Below are 21,714 nucleotides of genomic sequence, written 5' to 3'. Positions count from 1 at the left end.
CTAGTTTAAGTTTACGTTGAAGCTACGGTAATCTTTAATCTTAACCTAACAACCCTGTCAAAATGCACGACCGGTAAATTGAACCTTAACCCTCCATTTTGGTTGATAGAGGGATTCTTTAAACCGAAAAGATTGCCTCCTTGACTCCTCTTTCAAACCATCTCTTCTCCTGCTTAGAACCTTTACCTCACTGTCTTTAAGTGGTGTGTGGCTTTAAGCTCTGTGGTCCTGAATTGTGTGCTGATAAAGCCTCTTTTGCAGAGTGTGCTATGTAACGCTCTTTACAACTGTCTTCACTGCATCAGATCGAATAAACTACATTGCTCTGTTTTTGTGTCGGCCTCTTGTCCTTAAGGTGAACCAGTTTATGTTAGATGTGTCCTTTAAATCCCGAAAAAGTTTAATGCTGGTTTAGTCATGGTTTGGACCTGGTTTAGTCCTGGTTTAATGCTGGTTTAATGCTGGTTTAATGCTGGTTCAGTCCTGGTTTAGTCCTGGTTTAATACTGGTTTAGTCCTGGTTTAGTCCTGGTTTAGTCCTGGTTTAATGCTGGTTTAATACTGGTTTAGTCCTGGTTTAGTCCTGGTTTAATACTGGTTTAGTCCTGGTTTAATACTGGTTTAGTCCTGGTTTAGTCCTGGTTTAATGCTGGTTTTATACTGGTTTAGTCCTGGTTTAATCCTGGTTTAATACTGGTTTAGTTCTGGTTTAGTCCTGGTTTAATGCTGGTTTTATACTGGTTTAGTCCTGGTTTAGTCCTGGTTTAGTCCTGATTTACCACCAACTTATCCCTAATGTTACTGCTTTAGCTTTTATTTAATCCGTTCTGGTTTAGTCATGCATCACACAGCAGCACAGATAAATAAAGAGGTGTGAAACAAAAATGGGCCAAAGCCAAACACATTTATTTGCTGCCGCCGCCTTTGAAAGAGACAGAGACAGAGTTAGTGAAGTTAAGTATAGGTCCAAGTTCAATATCTCTTTGTAAATCCACAAATGATGTTTGTCAAGTTAAAGGTGCACTCTGTATCTTTTGGGAGTCCTTCACCTAACTGTCTCCATGGCGATGTTCCACTTTCTATTAATAATGACAGTTACCTTTGGTTGTCATGACTGTTACCTTTGGTTGTCATGGAGATAGATAGAGTTCAGTCAAACTAATAACATCTCCATGGAGACTATCATGTGGTGGAACCTCCTCCAGAAAGTAATAGTATGTAAGTTTCTGGACGTGGGAATAGAACGTGAAAAACATACTTCAGCATAGTCTCCATGGAGATAGATACGTTGTGTGCCATACTGTGGAACATTATAGCTAAAGGAACAACATTACCATGGAAAGAAGCAGGAAGACGCTTCTAAAGCCAAGTACGAGTCAGGTTTGGGGAGAGGCAAACCCGCTCGCTCGTAACAACACTAAAGTTTTTCAGTAAAAAAAAAGAAAGAAAAACAGATAAAGATAAAATAAAATATGTACTGGGGCTTTAAATATATGCAATAATAATAGTAATAATAATAATAATCATGTTTTTTTGTGTTTTTACAATTTTAAAAACACAAAAAAACATGATGTCCCTTGAATCATGTCCAACATTCTGTGCGAAGAGTTCCTGCTCATGTCATGTGACGGTCAGTACTGCACGTATGTCTGGAGCGTTGTCGCCTTCTCCTGTGGGAGCTCCAGGGATTCATAACGTTAAGAACATGTGAGCTCATTGTCAACACATTGTTCACAGTGTCCCTGCTTTGAAGACAGGATTAGTTGTAATGGAAAATCTGTCACATGTTCAGTATGTTCAACAGGTGTAGGAAAATGTGTGAGTCAAACTTAGATCCACAGTGATTCCATATACAGGTAATATCAATGTTTTTTTTCAAACTTATTTATCCTTTTTGGTAAAGTAGAGCTGAGACAGTACAGGCAAAGTCTTTTTTGGTTTGGTTTCTCATTATCAAAGCTTCCATTGTCCTATTTGCACCTAAAGATTCTCCCACAGAGGCATAAAGATCAGCCCTTGCGCACACTAAACATTACATTCTTATTTAACAAAATAAAAAAAAGTAAGCAAGACATTTTAACTTGGCTCCATCCATTTTTCAGATTTATTAGTCTCAAATGATGCACACTGCTCCTGTCAGGTTCCATTTGATATACAAAAAATAATAATCAATCAAATACAACCGAAAAGTGACATAGTTCTGTCCCAATCTTGTTCTCTGTGTCCTACTTAGATGCTCCTCAGACTGACTTCTCCTCTTCATCCATTTTATTTGTCAATGCGCTTACATCCTCTGTCCACTAGATGGCAGCATAACCCTCTGTACTGGCCTGGGCACGTGTCCTCATCGTTCAACTGGTTCGTTGATTGAAATTTGAAATATTTGTTCAGATTAGATAAATACTGATTATTTTATTAAATTCATTATTAATATGACAACAACAAAAAAAAATTGAATGGATCTACGTTGTGCTATTATTTTGCTACAGTTTTGCAGCTACTTTCTGTTATTTATATAATATATTGTTTCGTTATGTCTTCACAAATGTAAGCTCCCGCAAGGCAAAATGCAGAAAAGTGCAGCGCTGTGATAAAAGCCAAACACACTTCAAAGAGTGTGTTTTTATGTGATTTTATGTGATTTTTATTAGGTTTCTTTGCCAAATCCTGGCCGAAGTGAGATAAGACTTTTCGCTTGTTTCCTGTTGGCAGCACAGAAGAGGGATATGTGCCAGTTTAAAGCAGCAAAACAGCAACACATCCTCAAGTTACACCAGATCTAATTGTTGGTAATGTAGATTTGAATCCACTTTCTAACAGTTCTGCAGGTTTAAGAATATTTATATAAGTGAATATTTATTTCAAACATTTCCGGCAAATTAAAGGCGCAATGGACGATTTTTCGGCGATTTGAGAACGCAGGCGGAAGTGCACATGCGCCCTCCCCCGTGCGGACTGATACAACACACACGTGCGTTTGTTTATTAGCGCGACGGATCGCATCGCATCTCTCGTCTCCCGTAGATTTCTGTCTCTTCTGAGTCAGCTCGAACAATCTTTCTCCGTCTTCATTTTGTCCCGTACACTGAGGGAACTATATTATGATAGATCAATGCGCTTAGACACGCGGAAACGTGGGGACGAGCCTGACGCGGCTGCAGGTGAGCGGTAGGTGCGTTTTATGATTGATACGTGGCAGGACTAATCGGCAGTCCACGCCACGAGGAAATAAAGACTCAGATATGGGCCAAAAAATCGTCCAGTCAACCTTTAATTATACTTGCTTGTATCTGACGAGCGAAAACCTGAGGACAGTACTTCAGATGAAAACTGTGTATTTAGGTATACAGTTACTCTCTCATTAGGATAAACACAAAAGACAAACAAAAGGAGCAACCAACATGAAGCTGTTTTAATCCTATGTTATTATTTTTTTTACACTATAACAGCATTTAACTCAATATGTGTTCTACTATTCAGAATGCAGTACTGTTGGACCACGTTACAGTAAAATACAAATACATAATTACACATGAATATAGTTGGATTGTTATTGTGCGGTCGTAAGGGAAGAGTGCAATATTAACTGCACTATTAGGCCCGTGTGGGTGTTGTGTAATTGTGTGCAATGCGGATGTGAATGCTGTACGTGTAATGCCTTTTTTCTGTGAATTGTGTCGCTCCCGGTTAGAGGAGTACATTATATTGAGTTCAACGACACATTTCTGTATCTGGAGACATCACAGGCTTATCTTATGTGTTTAGGATGATGTAGAATATGGGAGAGCCCAGAATTCTACAGACAGTTCTACTCGTTGTACCTGATAGCTCTGAGGTGAGATTATTAGTCACAAATTCACAAATACAAATGCGTCTTTTCATTTATTAAACCTGTTTGGAACTGTACTTTGAAACGGTGTCACTTTTCTGTTGGACGGAGCGCCTGCAGAGATGGTAGCATGGCATTAAACTTCGTTCAGAGTAAAGTAAGTAAACAGCGTCATCAGGCAATACTGAGGAATATTCACATGAGTTGTATTTTACTTTTTTGTTCATTGTTCTGAACTAAAGATTCACAATTCACTAACAGTTTGACAAATTACAATTGTATTTGCTCCAAAGGAAATCTATAAAACAACTTTATCTCTATTGCACACTTGAAAATACCTTTAAATACACACTTTTCCTTTCACATGCAGAAAACTACAGAGATGAAAACCAATGCACCTTCATGAAAATATGAAGTATGACCTCATCTTGCTCCTATAGCCACTCTCTAATCTACCCTGATTGGAGTAGTGTTTTTTCTGTGCAGAGTGCATGGGGGGTGGGACTTGCAGACACTACAGTAATCTGTCCTGTGCCCTGTCGTCCAATGGGAGAGCGACGTTGTATTAAAATATGACAAGCTCGGGCCAGCAGACAGACCTATATAACAGAGTGAGACACAGGGCTAATCCAGACGGGTTTAACTCCACATTCACACGTGATTTGTTTTCTGGGTTCTTTTCTGGATAGAGCGATGATGAAGTCTGCTACTGTGTCTGCTGGATTTGAGTTGTAAAGGTTGTGGGTATAAAGTGGTAAAGTTGTGGCTGTAAACCTGGTTTTGTGGAGGTTTTTCTGGTGGTAGTTCAGTAAAACCATTATATTGTTAAAGCAGTATTTTCTGGGATTAAATATGTATCATAAAGTGAACCATTTCTTTAGAATGCAAACTTTAAAGTATGCACTGGGATATGTTATTTTTGTCTATGGTCTGATCTCTCATCAGTCATAAACATAATATTTGTCCTGGTTACAGTTCAATCATTTGTATTCTTCATCTCAACTATTCAAGGTTTTCTTTTGAAGAGACAAGTGTTTTTTCATTCCTGACATGTTAAGCTTCTGCATCCTTGACCAAAAAGGTCACGTGAGGTGACAGTGACATGTCTTGACAGCTGACTTACACAGGTTCAAGTGCCATTCTTCGTCCTGCATTGGTACGTGAAAGCTGATAGGCCCCCTCGTCTCTGTTTACTGTCCTGTGCATTTTCATTCGTGTTTATTGTCCTCCTTAGCAATTCATTTCGCGTTATTCCAGTTAATTTCTTTCTATTTTGCCGCTGGCTAAACCTTGCACTGCATTTGTTTTTGTTTTAGTTGGTAACTTATAATCCTATATTTGAAACAGCCAAACGTGACTGAACTTTACACTCCTTCCCTGGCTGTCATGTAAGAAAATCAAGTAGTTGTCAGCTCTGATTTCGGAGCCATGTTGGCCAGCCGTGAGCGCAAGGACTTTGCAGTTCAAGCAAGGTTAATGAACAGATACCAATTCAAAAATAATGAATTTGTGTGTATTTGTGTCTTGTTTTCATTTGTAAGGTAGCAAATACCCTAAACACAAGAATTAGTATTGAGACACAAACTAAATTAAGTTTCTCAACCAAGAGAGAATGGGCCATGATGCGTTTGAACAAAAGAATATCCAAATGCCTTGCTCATTAACCTTGATTTGAGTTCTCGCTCACATTTGCATCCCCTCTGACAACTACTTCTCCTGAGCGCTTCAAAGGCCAAGGCCACTTTTTGTCTCAGTCAGATTAAGCGCTTTGGTTGTGCAGGGAATGATGAATATCTTCTGCTAATTTAGTCAACAATAGTCATTTTAAGGAATGATCCCTTAAGAAGCTTAAAGAAATTGGATTTGTCCCATTTGGAAAGAGACCCCCAAAAAAGTCACACATAGGATGGATTTGATATGCTTTTAATCAAATCAAAACATTACCATGGAAAGCAAACCTCGTCTGTGAAAGAATACAGGATGTGTTTGGAAGAATTTTCACGAGCTCATTTCCTGTTTCTAAGGACATGTTTGGTCAGTGGCCTGTTTTCATTGCTCTAAGAAGTCTGTTCTTTATGGCCTGGGTTTATTGGTGATGGGAGGCAATGCGGATTTATGTTTCAAAGCTCAACAGAGAATTATTTTTACCTTATTTTTCTTTGTTATGTTATCAGATATAAAGTAGCGACGGACATCTCTAAACTTGGAAGGGTTGTCAGCAGGGCCGTTTTTATTTTATTTTATGGGGATTGATGTTTAAGGGCTCCTAGCTTGAACAGCAAAAAAACAAGAAAGCAATACTAATTTATTTGCTTATAATGTAGACATCTTAAATGGTTCCACTCATTGTCCATGATTAAATTGTCCCCGCTAATGCCATAGCACATTTTTAAATTTAACATTAACATTTAAATAATCATAACACAAAAAATCTGATCTCAATGGAACAACTTTAATTAGTGGTAATAATGAATGAATAGTGTATTTAGAATATTAGGCTTATGAGTTAGGATATTAATTAAGTAGTTACTATGCCAGAATCATTCTTAATAAATTGGTTGTTCATTATTTATTAAGTCTTTGTTTGTGCTTTATTAAGGCTATTTTAAGTGTTGTACAAGTAGGACAATAGGCAATATTTTCGGTTTCATTTGGAACATAAATCAAGGGCCCCAATTGGCTTTTGGGGCCCTGTGCATAGTCTGCGTATTGCTATAAACGGCCCTGGCAGTAAAGTCCCTTGCTATTACAGTCACTCAGGTATAATGTAGCTAACTATACTCACACTCTGTAAACCAGTAGACTAGAAAGAACGATATGGCAAACTCAAATCAGCTGCGATGCCATGACTTTAGCCTTTAGAGTAGACACTTAGAGTAGTGTTTTTGGTTAGCTTTTTTCCAAAACCACCATATTAGTGCATAGCCTATATAAACTCCATTGGATCATTAAAAACAAAAGAGGCCACTGGTCAAACTTGACTGGACTGGACATGTTTAGAAATGATCTTACAAAGTTGATCCTTGACCTTTTATTTACAGGACGAGCATTCAGTGTCTGTGGTTTACATGTTACAGAGGCACATTTTCAAAGTGTTGTGATCCTTTTGTCTTAACCAAAAAAAAAAGCAACATTAAAAAAAGTATATCAAAATGATAAACTAAAAAAAGCTGTAAGTCAAAATGTCAAACATGTTAAAAGAAGGATGCTGGCTTACTTCCAGGACTAGGAAAGCATACATTCTTATATACATTTTCTAATCTACTTCCCCTTAACGTTGCTTCAGTTTAAACTACCGGTATGTTAGCATTAGTTAGCATGCTGGGAATACATATCCAAGCAAATATGAACATGGGATAGCTACTTGCATTCTGGCAATGACCATGGCATGCTTATTCCAAAGGTTTTCAAATTATTAACATTAAAAATATGCCAAGTAGCTTTAGTGCTGCTTGGCATTAATTAGCATTAATATATAGCATATAGTCTACTGGCGCTTCGTTATGCTCGCTGCTCTTCACTGTCCCACTCTATCTGGTTTTGGTGACTGCAGAGGTATTTACAATAACTTCCTAATGCTTTTACCACACACTGCTCTTTTCAGATAATTTATCATTAGGAGGCAGAAATAGCAACAAAGCAAAAGTCAAAAGTACCACTGTGTTCTTGGCTTATATTAGCATAATGATGTGTTAACTGGCACCTGATAGATTGCAAAAGAGATAGAACTAAATTTATCTTCAACCGCCTTTCCTTATGTCTATGAAAACTAGTCTTTTCTCATCTGTGCTACATTTTGTTAGAAAACCCACTTATGCAAGGCAATTGCTCATAAATCTAATATTAGTGATGGAAATTCTATTAATACACTTCTATTTTAAGATAATGAAATTTGAATTATTCAATACGTATTCCCACTGAATAGCATGGCATGGATCGAAACAGCATGGCACAGTTTAGCACAGTTAAGTAGCCCTCATTTCCACGGCCAACTTAGCTCTTCTTTATTCTTTTTCTTTTACATTTGGAGATCTTAATACTTTTACAGGGATTTCCAGTTTTATAACTCAAAATAAACTATGAAAAAAGTGTTCCAAAATGGTTCAGAAGCAGCAGGCGTCATTTTCCCCCAAAGGAATTCTGCCAAACTCTTTCCCAAAGCCCTAACCTTAATATAGCTAAACCCTAACCCTAATCTTAAACTGATTGAGAAATAATATGTAATCAAATATGGGCATTTTTTCCAGCATATCAACCAATCAAAAGTGGCTGTTGTGTAGCATAACTGTTGAAAATCCACATGTAGCATAATTAGCCACATACTGCTAACAGATTAATGTTATGAGGCTACTGGTATTTTATTTCAAGTTGAAAATAAAACAAAACTTACTTTCCATATGTTTTAATGAGGAAAAGAGACCTGGTGAAAAGCTCATAACATTTTGTTGGCTTATATGTCATCTTTAAAACAAACCTTAACATTGCCTGGCTTTGTGGTTACCTTGTATGATAAGGAATATTGTGCCTCGCAGTCCGTCTCTCTTTTATGGCTCGTGGCAGCAGAGACAGTGGCAGATATGCTGTTTATTAAATTACAACAAAAAAGTATAACTTTTCACTTCTATTTTATGTCAGTTTTTATCACTCCAATATGTCACAGTTAATATGAGGAAACTTTCATATTTTTGTTATCCATTGAAGAATTTCTCAGACACTTAGGTACTAAAAGATCATAAACCTTTCTTTCTGTTTTCACCAAAATAATGAAAATGTAATAAACCAATTTTTGTAAGTTTCAGATTTATCTAGGTTTTCTCAACTTGCTTTTACTTGCATTTTAATTTTGGAAGTCAAATGGGATTAAAAAACAAACAAGTCATCAACATTCAACACAGTTTATCTTGATAAAAAATGCTGGAAGAAGAGAAATTGCTCTTATTCAATGTGTTAATATCTTTTAGCATTCTAATCATGCTGGTTTGACCTTGACCACACCCTGCACTGAAAACATTTGGAAACCCTTATTTCATTGAGCTACACTCTGAAGATGAGCCAGTCCTATATTCCCTTTGAGGCAGAATTCACAGTAAGTGTCTTTTACTGTCCTCGGAGTAAGAAGTCAGAGAAACTTTTGACCTTAGATAAGTTTCATAGTGAACCTGCTCCCATCACCTCCTTCGCCTCCTCCACCCATAGATGACCGAGGTACAAAGTCAATGGTAGCGGTGTGCTTGATTTGTCCTTTACTCTGACTCCAGAAAAACATGAAGACAAAACATATAGCTACAGAGCTGAGGAAGGAAAGGAAGCCCATTGTGGTAGCGATTATTAGTGTCTTTGCGTCAAATGGGTAGGGCTTGGCCATTTGAGAGGATGAGTTGGCAGTTTGCGTCATGTGCGTCGGCTCTATCCATGAGTCGTCTATGAAAATGGGGATACTTCTGTTTCGAGGAACTCCTTTCACATAGAGTCCAACTGTGAGGCTGTCATTACCGGCGGCGTTACTGGCTAGACACTGGTAGGTTCCACTATCCTGCACCTGGGCATAACGCACTTCCAAAGTACCATTGGGCAAGACTCGGATTCGTCCTGTAGGCGAGATTACATTCTTGTGTGACGAAATCCATGTAATGGCAGGAGCTGGATCTCCATCAGCTTTGCATGAGAACAGAACCGTAGTGCCCTCCTCGACTCTTGCTTCCTGAGGTCGTCGGTCCTGGATTCTCGCTGGACGGCAGGTGAACAGCCTCGGAAGCTCCTTTTCGGAAAAGTCCCGGAATTGCCGTAGTCTAACTGCATCCGGAGATGCACATGCAGGTTGGGATCCGTCGAAGTTTAATCTCAGTCTTCGACGCACCACCCAAAGCAATCGACAATCACATGCTAGCGGGTTCCCATCCAACCTCAGGACCTGGAGGTTCCCCACTGAATGGAAAGCACTCTCTTCTAAAGTACTAAGCTGATTGGACGATACATTGAGCATGCGGAAGTTGGTCAGTCCTCTAAAGGCGCCTGGTTCTATCCGTATCAAGCTTCCTCCTGCTAGGTGTAACTCCTGAAGTCTCAGAAGATCACCAAGTAGGTTTCTTTGAATGACAGTGATTGGGTTGTACGACAAGTCTAAAAAGCGCAAATAAACTAGATGTCGCAGTGCTGGGTAAGGGATTCCACTTAGGTTGCATTTACTAATGACAAGTGAGGTCAGATTGAGACCAATGAGGCTATTACTTGCCAAACTCTCCAGCACAGGCCAACTGGAAATGACGAGGGTGCGAAGTCGGTGCAACCTTCGGAAAGCATTATTGGGGACGGTAGAGATGGTGAGGCGGAGCATGCGAAGTCGTGTCAGGTTTATGAGATGGGAAAGGGCCTCGGTCGGAATGGAAGTCAGATTACTGCGATCTAAATTCAACGCCACCACATTTGTAAGTCCAAAGAACGCTCGCTGCGAGATGAAAACCAAATCATTTTCAGTGGCTTCTAGTATTTGCAGACTTGACATATCTTTGAAAGTATAATCAAGAAAGACCAGTATCTCATTTTGGCTCAGGTCTAGGAAGCGTAGACTCAAAAGGCCTGAGAACACCCCGACTGGAATGATCTTAAGGCGGTTATTTTTAATCCGAAGAGTCCTGAGATTTTGAAGGCCCTGGAAAGCCTCTACTTCCATCATGGAGATTAGATTATCACTCAGGTCCAACTCTTGTAGGAGCTGTAGCCCAGAGAACTGGCGCCGCCCCACAGTTTTAATCTTATTGTAGGATAAATCCAGTCGTCTGGCATCACTGGAAAGGGCCTCCGGTACAGAGTTCAGATGTTTGCCGGAGCAGATGACTTCTTTAGCCTCGAGGTGACACGTGCAGCGTGATGGACAGCCCCCCGCGGACACACCCAGGCTAGCAAAAAGAATGATCCAAGCTCCCCATCGGACCACTGACTCCACAAACATCTTTCCTCCAGACTAAAAGAATAGAAAATGTTTTATAGTTGTTAGATTTCATTGTTAGAAATTTGTGTAACGAGAAGGTAAAGCTGAACATAGAGTACTAACCATTTATGTCTCCAAGTGAAGTTTTTCATAACCAGCAGCTGTGAAGTTGTTGTCAGACTCGCCTGCACTGTCAAAATGTGGATATGCCAGCAATATAGTATCTCGTGCCTTCAGAGAAACAGAAACAGACAAATATTCAGAAGAAATTACAAATGACTATGCATTTACATTTATAAACACATGTATTTTGTATTCCCAAAGCAAAATAAATAATAGATTTGTTTTTTTTTCACAGAGGGCCTCATTTTGAAACATGCAGAAGAACACAAACAACCCGACAATGTCAAATGTGTCGAATGGCAAAGTGAATCGAACATTAATATTTGGTTGGTATAACATAAAAATTAACATTAAAAAGTACTGCTTTTTGTTGTTTTGGCCAATTTAGCAACAAAAATTGGTCTGAGGGTCACATTTGGCCCCCGGGCTGTAATTTGAGTATGCAGTGGTTAAGAGTTGTGAGTTCGAGTCTATACCTCCTGTCATCCCCTTTCATGCTCCGACTGTCCTATCAAATAGTAAAGCCTTTGGGCAGTACAAATTGTAAAAAAATAAATAAAGAAGAAATATCACATTGAAATAAACAGACATTGTGTTACATCCTAATATCTGTTGGACTTAAATGTCCATGTTATATCACCCTTATAAAATAAGACCTTGTAAAACTGACTGAGCCGAAGTCTACATATGATCTGCCTGTAAAGTGCTCATTCAGTGTGGGAAATGTTGTAGCCTGAGGACCAGACATCTGCCTTGAAACTCAAATAGACCTCAAATCAGATCTTTCATATAAAAAATATTGTACATAAACTTAGCAAGGTCAACTTAATATTAATGTTGGGGAAAGTATAATTCTATACTATTTATGTAATGCTGAAATGGACTGTTACTTATTCACACATATTTATTTAAGATTATATTGTAAAATAAATACATTATTAATGACAAAACACCCTAGCGTGTCATAAATTATGAGTAATATTCCTAATTTAAGTGACTGCATCAAGCCTTCCTTTGATATTTGATATATGAATACAAGTCGAACAGATAAATGTCAGAATATAATTTATTTTTTCTACAACTTTCAAAATCTGAAAAGTTACGGTTGATCCTTTATAAACTATTACGTGATGTCATTATTGTGAGAGTGTCTGAACTTGTGCTGGGAGTACACTATAAATAATGCAACGTGCCATTTACATATTTAAATACTCCTCCCCATATTTGAACACAACCCGACACTCACATAAAACAAAGTGGCGCTTCATGACAAACCAAGGAAGATCCAAGTAATCCCAACAAAATCCGTTTGATTCCTGAACACGCCTCAGCGGACTACTTCTTATTCTTGAGGTGGTCTGAAGTCACAAAGCTGCACACTGTTTGCCTGTGTCCCCTCTCTCTTTGCGGATGCCTCTTATAGTCTACGGGCTGCCAATGCTGACTCACAATCCAACACTTGTGCTCTCCAGGCTCCAACTCCAAGGACCAATATATCTCCGCTAACACGACATAGCCACGCTGGCCTGCCACGAATGCTGGACTTGTGCCAGTTAGGATTGATTCAAAGAAGCCACATTAGCGCGTTATGTGGAGCACGCGGGGAATTATGTATTATTTAACTGTAGTCACATGGCCGGCGCGGGGAAAGCCTTCGGGCCGCTGGGTTATAGACGGCCGACGTGTTTCCTTAAATAGTGCCCCAGACGATTACGCGACATCATCACCGCAGACAGGAAGTTAAATGCTAACTGAAAGGATTGCTTGAAATATTTTGGATTCAAAGAGGGTTTCTGTTCTATGTCAGAATTAATTGCTCTATTGTATAAATCAGTGAAAACAAAACAATGGCTGAAACCACTATCACATTGGAAAAAGAACAAGCCATGCAAAAATACTGACTGAAGAAATAGGTTTGATAATCAACACTCAAAGTGACCAAAGTGCTACACAAAAAAAAATCAAAGCAATACGAAACATAAAACAAAGTAAAAACAAACTGTTCAAAATAAAGTGTCACTACATTACAGAGTGTTAAAAGCCAGCCTGAATAAATAAGTTTTAAGCCTGGATTTAAAAAGGCTAAAGTCTGTGATGGCGTGCATGTCGGGGCGCGCATGTCGGGCCGCGCATGTCGGGCCGCGCATGTCAGGGGGCAGTTTGTTCCAGAGTCTGGGAACAGCGACACAGAGGCCTCGATCACCCCAGTGTTTAAGTGTTCAAAACTCTACCTTGTTTTAAAATGACTTTATCTCAGTCCAAATAAGACCATTGTAGTAGTAGTGTGACCCAGAAGCTCAATGGGAACATATTGAGTGCAATGTGGTACCAGAGGTTCCTGTACAGGCTTTACTGGCAGATGACAAACGGTTGGGTAAAATGGAGGAAATTGAGAATCATTGGGTAAAATCTGTGTTTACAACCTGGAAAGAACTAATCAAAACATGTAGATTAAACAAAGCTTATGATGTTTTTGTACCAAACAGCACCATACATAACATAACGTGTTAAATACTTTAATTAAGAGGGAAATATGTATATGATAACATCCATCTATATGCAAGTTTCAATCCTATTCTTAAACATGACACTGTTCCTGAACCTAACATTAGCCATTCTACCATAACTTTAACCCATTTAAGAAAAAAAACTAGTGTAAAAGCATCAAAATATAAGACACTAACCTACAGTATGTAGCTGGGGAGGATAGGTACCTGCATTGTCAAAAGGTATGACAAGAGCATAGAACCCCACTCTAGGTTATGTATTACTCAGATTAAAAAGAAACAGATGAATGAGCACGTACAATAGTTCTAACAAGTCAAAAATAACTGTCAATATCTGTAACATCAGATCTCTTCAGTCAACATTTGAATAGATATAGCATGCTACAACAGTGTGTCCGTTAAATTTTGTCGATAGGGCTTTCCATATGCCGTAGAACACGTCACAACAGCCTCTCCCTCATGCCAAGTTTGTGTCCGTGTCTTTTGTTTTTGTAGAAAGATCCCCGCTCCTCTCTGTGCTCCGGACGGTGTAGACAGTGTAACCTGAGGCGTGATGGAAGCAGACCCAAATACCAGCGTTTCATCCAGCCACAACATGATGGGCTTCCCCAGAGCGGCCCGTCAGGACAGGATCTGCTTTGAGCCCCTTCATGAGAGGCGCGGACTGGCAGCTGTGTGCAGGCTCACAGGGTCACATGGAGGGAGAGGTGGGTCAGTTCCCAGCCCCATTGTAAGCACCAATCGTGAAACTCGCAGTAGATTCATAGTTATTTATTCATTTATTGAGTTTCAAACCACACATTTTAGTGAACCCATTGATCGGTGGTTAGGAAGCCAGATCAGAATTTCACTCTCATCACAATTCATGTAAACCAAGTAACGTTCTAAGTCCTTGAAGATTTAAATAAAGTAATCTGCTTCTTCAGCTATTTTAATATGAACATTGTTTAATCCGCTTCTCTATGTGCCACTTCGAGGCAAATGCTGTTGTGAATTTGGGTGTTACAGAAATAAATGTAAATGTATTCAAATGTTATTGGTTAGGTCCACCTGTCAATCAATGTATTCTTTTTTTTACTTATAAAGGGATTAAGTTAAAACATGTGGAAAATGTATAGACCATTGCCAAACGTATTCTTACCATTTCAACATTTATAGTGGTTAAGGTGAACACACTTTATTGTGGCATTACATTTTTCCCAGACACCCCAGCGGTGTGGAACCGACGTTAGGATCTTGCTGTGAGGCGAGAGTGCTATCAACCCAACCACAGTACTGCCACTGCAAAGCATCTATCAGTTATCATCTGTTGCTCATACGCCTTTTCAACCTGCTCCGTTATCTATTGCTGCCAAACAGGGCAACTTAAATCTAATCCAAGTATTCTCTGCCAAAGTAAAATCACAGGGTTGAAAAGAGCATCTGCTAAAACAATAAGCAACCGCAATCGCTGCATCTTAGCCATAGAAAAAAACTTGCTGTTCTCTTTTGTGATTTCACTAGAACCTCAAACCTTCTGTTAAAATCAAAACAACTACAGCTGTCAGAACCCTTCAGCAGGGGTTAATCGGTTTAATTTGGTGCAAAATGTTGGTTCAAAAGAGCAGTTTGCGTCATTTTATATTGTTTATTTTGTTTGCAGTGACAAGGATAGAATACAAATGCTAACATCCAAAACATATGTTAAAACTTGAAATAAGTAGGTGTTTGTAGTTTGAAATAAGGCTTTTTGACAGACCTGTAGCATCAGCACCTTTAGGCTTCTCTACTGCCTTAGGTCGTGACCCCTGTTCCACCACCCCCTCCCTCTCCTTGCCCCATTTAAATTAGAATCCGAGCCACGGACCGAATCGGTCCGAGTTTGACGCCCTGATTGGTACGCTCGGTCACATGGGAGTCCGGTTACCAGGCTAATTACTTTACTACAAAACTATTTTCTATTACGCACATGCTGTTGCCACGGCAGACATCAAATGAATGCAGGCTGGAGTGAGCAAGTGTGGATTAAGCAGCTGCAGAGAGAGAGCCTTTGGACAAATTAATCCACAATATGGCAAAGTAACCACGCCTTTGCATAAGACTGTAAGGCTGTTACTTAGAGGGATAGTGTAAGATTTTTCAATATTCTAAATTAGGTAAAGTATATTATTGATTATCTTTTGAATTGTTCTTTTAGTTAGTTTAGTTTAGTTATAATGCCAACGGTCTTTGTTATAAACATGAATTTTCACGTTTTTTTGTCTATGCTGATAACAATGCACATGCATACAGTGCCTATATTTATAGATAACTCAATAGATTATAAATATAAATAGATATAAAGATAAATCTGCCACAATAGTTTGTTCATTGCCCGTTTACTGCAACGCATAATTGAGGTCAATCATATATACGAAATAATAATTACTATTCAGCTTGGACATTAGTGGGGCAGTGGGTTGAGAATTAAGCCATTACCTGGAAGGTCTCGAGCATTTATTATATGATTTTTATTTTTTTCCCAAACACTTCTTTGGGTAAAACTTGTAATAGCCTTAATAAAGCATGAACAAAGATTAACTTCATAATGAACGCATCATCATCACTATCATCATGACAATAAATCATTCAGGCTTAATCTCCTAACACCTAAATTAGGTATTTACCTGCTTGAATAAAAAAGATGAATAGAAAAACACTTGTCATGTTTTATTAAGAATAATTAATATGCAGTTATTATAAAGTGGCACCACTAATTGATTTACATGAGAGATACCTCAAGCCCTCTCTCAGTCATGACATGTAGATTCACAAAGTTGATGCCAATTAACAGAGGCAATTTCAGCATTATCAGAAAATATTTGGTGACGATATCTGTACCAGAAACCGACCATCCATCGCTTCATATCCCAATCTTCAGCAGAGTGGAAAAATATCATGAGATTTATTTGAGGAGCAACCAAGACAAACATGTCAGAGGGAAAGTCTCCCTCTGAGCCAAAGCATCTTGTTAGCATCAAGACCAGGTTGAAAAAACACTTGTAACCGAACTTTTGACAGGACCAATTTGCATAAACTGGTCCCATTTCAAGAAGCTGACACTGTGCACTGAGCAGGCGCAGCAGCAGTGGTCGGTCCAATCAGATATATCAGCTCAGACAAGTGTTTGGCAGCTCCCACTGGAACATGTCTATTACTTAAGTCACTGAATGAATAATCCTACAGCCTTAACAGATTTCTCCTGTCAAACCATCAGCCAGTAATGCTAAATTCAACAATTTACATTGCAAAAACCCATTTGACCATACCGAAAAGTAGCCCTCCAGGGTTGTTTATAGATTTAGATATATATATAATACCTAACATGATTCACAATCACTCCACAGGCTGTCAAACTTTAACAACAAGAATTGCACTGTAAATAATGGATAATTGAATTAAAAATCAAATGACATGTTTGCTAAACCAGATCTAGGCCAAAATGGACTGCAGCACAGCTCAAACAATGTTTACACATTCAAAAACACTGTAAAAAATTCAAGCAGGACTAAATTTACGTAAAAGCACAGACAATTTCAATTAGATGTATTATTTATTCTTAGATTTTTAAAACAAGTGAAAACCCTTCAAATAAACCAGCTCACACAGTTTTAGTTCAGTTTTACAAAGTGTTCCAAGCTGTGGGAGCAGCTTAACTGAAAGTTCGCTTCCCCATAACAGTCCAGGCATGCAGGACATAGTGGCCTTCAGCTCTCTGCAAGAAAAAGGAGGGAGCACAGCCACACATTTTTAGAAATTAAGGACATCCATACCTCGGAAAACATATAGGTGCACGGGAATGTTCCACAGTATGTCATTAACCTTACCCAGTATGCCCTCTGCTTCTCTCTAAGGAGATAGCTAACATTCTGGGCATAGCAATCGAGACAAGCACCTTTAAATGAGATGAAAACTTTGAACTTTGATGTTTGTTCCCTTCTTCATGACCATAACCAAGTACAAATACTTGATTTCAATGTCCTAATTGCTTATTAGACGAATAAACCTATTTTGAAATAATGAAAATATGAGCATGTTTATCTTTAGGTATGAAGAAATATGTATACAATGATGTAATCTCTCATATTTGTCCAGGATTGGTTAATGTTATAAAAGGTTTCAAATCTAGTCATCTGGACACTGAAGCTGTTTTGACTTTCATTTGAAAATCATTTTCATGATCACCTTCATACAAAACAGATAGTTGGACAATCCCATTACCTTGAAGTAGCAACAAGGAGCAAAGACATATTGAAAAGCTTATTCACTTCTCTTTGGACTGTATGAAGTTAGTGTCAGGGTAAGTGTTATTTTATCTTTCTGACAAAAAAACACTCTGGTTAGCATGCTCTCTCAGACTGAGCATTAGCAGGTGTCTGGCTCTCACAGCTGTGGACACCCACGGCTCTAAATCGTAAATACTGTGTTAATTATATTTCCACTGTGTTTACATAAATGGTACAGTTAGCCATACAAGCCAATAAGCCATTCAAATGCCTGAGTGTAAAGAGTGACATTGCACCACCTTTAGAAGTCTTTTCTCAAGATACACACTAGTGCAAAGTCTGAGCTGAGAGACTTGGCCAGGATTACCCATAATGCCTGTTTTAGATTTGTTTGGGGAAACCTAACCACACAATAGTAAATCAGATTAGCAACGGATCAACTATAGCGATGGGCGATATGGTGATAAAACCTGAACCGTGGTCAGTTCCTGGTGATATGTTCATGCTTTGATTCTTTCTCTGTTTAATACAGCTCAAGCCTCCAATAAGTGCACAAATAACTGACTTTCTGAAGACACTGGTCAGTTAACATTGTACCATTAAGACAAGGCCTGGGATCTCATTTATAAAACTTCCAAAAAACTTGCTGACTTAATTGAAAATGTTTTCCTCTTTGAACTAAGATGGCCTTCTGGCTCATGTCTAAAATATGCAAACTTCTGAGTTTTGGGACTGGGCCGCATATTTTTAAGTTAAGTAACTTACAAATCAAAGTTGTGTCCAAAGTCTCAGGTCGTCAGTCATCATGTTCGAGTCAATTTCCAAATCCTCAGTAATCATGATCTAGTTGCATCAATGTCTTCAGTCATTATGTTCTAGTCAAGTCACAAGTCCTGTCATTGTGTTCCAGTCGAGTCACAAGTCCTGCCATTGTGTTCCAGTCGAGTCACAAGTCCTGCCATTGTGTTCCAGTCGAGTCACAAGTCCTGTCATTGTGTTCCAGTCGAGTCAGAAGTCCTGTCCTTATGTTCCAGTCGAGTCACAAGTCCTGTCATTGTGTTCCAGTCGAGTCAGAAGTCCAGTCCTTATGTTCCAGTCGAGTCACAAGTCCTGTCATTGTGTTCCAGTCGAGTCAGAAGTCCTGTCCTTATGTTCCAGTCGAGTCACAAGTCCTGTCATTGTGTTCCAGTCGAGTCAGAAGTCCAGTCCTTATGTTCCAGTCGAGTCACAAGTCCTGTCATTGTGTTCCAGCAGAGTCACAAGTCCTATCATTGTGTTCCAGTCGAGTCACAAGTCCTGTCATTGTGTTCCAGTCGAGTCACAAGTCCTGTCCTTATGTTACAGTCGAGTCACAAGTCCTGTCAATGTGTTCCAGCAGAGTTACAAGTCCTATCATTGTGTTCCAGTCGAGTCACAAGTCCTGTCCTTATGTTCCAGTCGAGTCACATGTCCTGTCCTTATGTTCCAGTCGAGTCACATGTCCTGTCAATGTGTTCCAGCAGAGTCACAAGTCCTATCATTGTGTTCCAGTCGAGTCACAAGTCCTGTCCTTATGTTCCAGTCGAGTCACATGTCCTGTCATTGTGTTCCAGCAGAGTCACAAGTCCTATCATTGTGTTCCAGTCGAGTCACATGTCCTGTCATTGTGTTCCAGTCCAGTCACAAGTCCTGTTCTTATGTTCCAGTCGAGTCACAAGTCCTGTCATTGTGTTCCAGTCGAGTCACAAGTCCTGTCCTTATGTTCCAGTCGAGTCACAAGTCCTGCCATTGTGTTCCATTAGAGTCACATGTCCTGTCATTGTGTTCCAGTCGAGTCACAAGTCCTGTTCTTATGTTCCAGTCGAGTCACATGTCCTGTCATTGTGTTCCAGTCGAGTCACAAGTCCTGTTCTTATGTTCCAGTCGAGTCACAAGTCCTGTCATTGTGTTCCAGTCGAGTCACAAGTCCTGTCCTTATGTTACAGTCGAGTCACAAGTCCTGTCAATGTGTTCCAGCAGAGTCACAAGTCCTATCATTGTGTTCCAGTCGAGTCACAAGTCCTGTCCTTATGTTCCAGTCGAGTCACATGTCCTGTCATTGTGTTCCAGCAGTCACAAGTCCTGTCAATGTGTTCCAGCAGAGTCACAAGTCCTATCATTGTGTTCCAGTCGAGTCACAAGTCCTGTCATTGTGTTCCAGTCGAGTCACAAGTCCTGTCCTTATGTTCCAGTCGAGTCACAAGTCCTGTCCTTATGTTCCAGTCGAGTCACATGTCCTGTCATTGTGTTCCAGTCGAGTCACAAGTCCTGTTCTTATGTTCCAGTTGAGTCACAAGTCCTATCATTGTGTTCCAGTCGAGTCACAAGTCCTGTCATTGTGTTCCAGTCGAGTCACAAGTCCTGTCCTTATGTTCCAGTCGAGTCACAAGTCCTGTCCTTATGTTCCAGTCGAGTCACATGTCCTGTCATTGTGTTCCAGTCGAGTCACAAGTCCTATTCTTATGTTCCAGTCGAGTCACAAGTCCTGTCATTGTGTTCCAGTCGAGTCACAAGTCCTGTCCTTATGTTCCAGTCGAGTCAGAAGTCCTGCCATTGTGTTCCATTAGAGTCACAAGTCCTGTCCTTATGTTCCAGTCGAGTCACATGTCCTGTTATTGTGTTCCAGTCGAGTCACAAGTCCTGTCATTGTGTTCCAGTCGAGTCACAAGTCCTGTTCTTATGTTCCAGTCGAGTCACAAGTCCTGTCATTGTGTTCCAGTCGAGTCACAAGTCCTGTCATAGTGTTCCAGTCGAGTCACAAGTCCTGTCATTGTGTTCCAGTCAAGTCACAAGTCCTGTCATTGTGTTCCAGTTGAGTCACAAGTCCTGTCCTTATGTTCCAGTCGAGTCACAAGTCCTGTCCTTATGTTCCAGTCGAGTCACAAGTCCTGTCCTTATGTTCCAGTCGAGTCACAAGTCCTGTCCTTATGTTCCAGTCGAGTCACAAGTCCTGTTCTTATGTTCCAGTCGAGTCACAAGTCCTGTTCTTATGTTCCAGTCGAGTCACAAGTCCTGTCCTTATGTTCCAGTCGAGTCACAAGTCCTGTCCTTATGTTCCAGTCGAGTCACAAGTCATGTCCTTATGTTCCAGTTGAGTCACAAGTCCTGTCATTATGTTCTAGTCGAGTCACAAGTCCTGTCCTTATGTTCCAGTCGGGTCCCTATACTTTTCATACTTTTTGAGTGAAATACCAAGTAGAAGTAGTCTAGTCCGTCAGAAATGTTGGTCCAGTAGACCAAGTCCAAGTCCTCTTGCCTGAACGTTGAGATCATTCAGTGTGTTTACATGCAAACGAAAAAAAAACAAATAGTTGCTTTAATCTGATACAATTAGACATCTTCGTGTGCATGTAAACACATTACTCCGATAGAAATCGGCGTTCAAAATCTCAGATTGAGACACCCAGATTATGCAATTGCGTAATTGCACTGAAACTAGACAAGGCTTGTGCGCATGCTCCACGGCCCACGCTGACCTATGACCCCGGAACAAAAACATACAAGGAAGAACCAAACCATAAAAGGAAGAACAAAACCATACAAGGAAGAACACAACAGCAGGGTTAGCGTGCACTTTATCTGCACAATAACTAACACGGACATTACATACGAGATGAACAAAGCTGTACGACTGCTGTTGTTCGAAAAAGGAACACGACAGTTGTTTATATGTGACGCTGAAACGACGCATATCGCCACCTAGTGTTAGGAGGACCACACGTTCTTGTCAGGAATTCAACTTTCTCGTCTGCATGTATACTTGGACAAGGACAGAGCTTGTCCAAGACGTCAAAACCGAATTTTATAAAAAAATGTTTTTTTAGTTTGCATGTAAAGCACTGACTGTTGTTAGAAACGTACAAGTCCGTGGTGAGGCCTAAGTCCTTAGTCATTATGTTCAAGTCCAGCAAGGGACTTGCAGAATAAGTCACAACATCACATCCACTTATTTAATCGCCCTCGTCTCTTTTATTACTGACCAGCCCCCGCCGTCTTCAGACCATTTACCAGAGAACGCCCTGCGATCCTGCTGCCTTCTGACACTTGTCAAAGAGCTATTTCAGTC

The 21,714-nt window shown here is 39.8% G+C and overlaps 1 protein-coding gene across 1 annotated transcript; it reads right to left on the bottom strand.

Moving 5' to 3' along the window:
* Positions 1–8,786: 8,786 nt before the first annotated feature.
* lingo4b (leucine rich repeat and Ig domain containing 4b) lies at positions 8,787–10,984 on the bottom strand. The gene is made up of 2 exons (XM_072460380.1): positions 10,880–10,984; positions 8,787–10,789 (listed from the first exon to the last, which is right to left on the bottom strand). Exons 1-2 carry the CDS (start codon positions 10,880–10,882, stop codon positions 8,966–8,968), a joined length of 1,827 nt encoding a protein of 608 aa, XP_072316481.1. The 5' UTR covers positions 10,883–10,984; the 3' UTR covers positions 8,787–8,965.
* Between the last annotated feature and the right edge of the window lie 10,730 nt (positions 10,985–21,714).

The sequence above is a fragment of the Eucyclogobius newberryi genome, unplaced genomic scaffold (assembly GCF_026437365.1).
Source record: "Eucyclogobius newberryi isolate DKJ021-1_F unplaced genomic scaffold, fEucNew1.0.hap1 SCAF_3, whole genome shotgun sequence".
Classification (NCBI taxonomy): Eukaryota; Metazoa; Chordata; class Actinopteri; order Gobiiformes; family Gobiidae; genus Eucyclogobius; species Eucyclogobius newberryi.
This window is presented reverse-complemented; position numbering and strand designations above follow the sequence as displayed.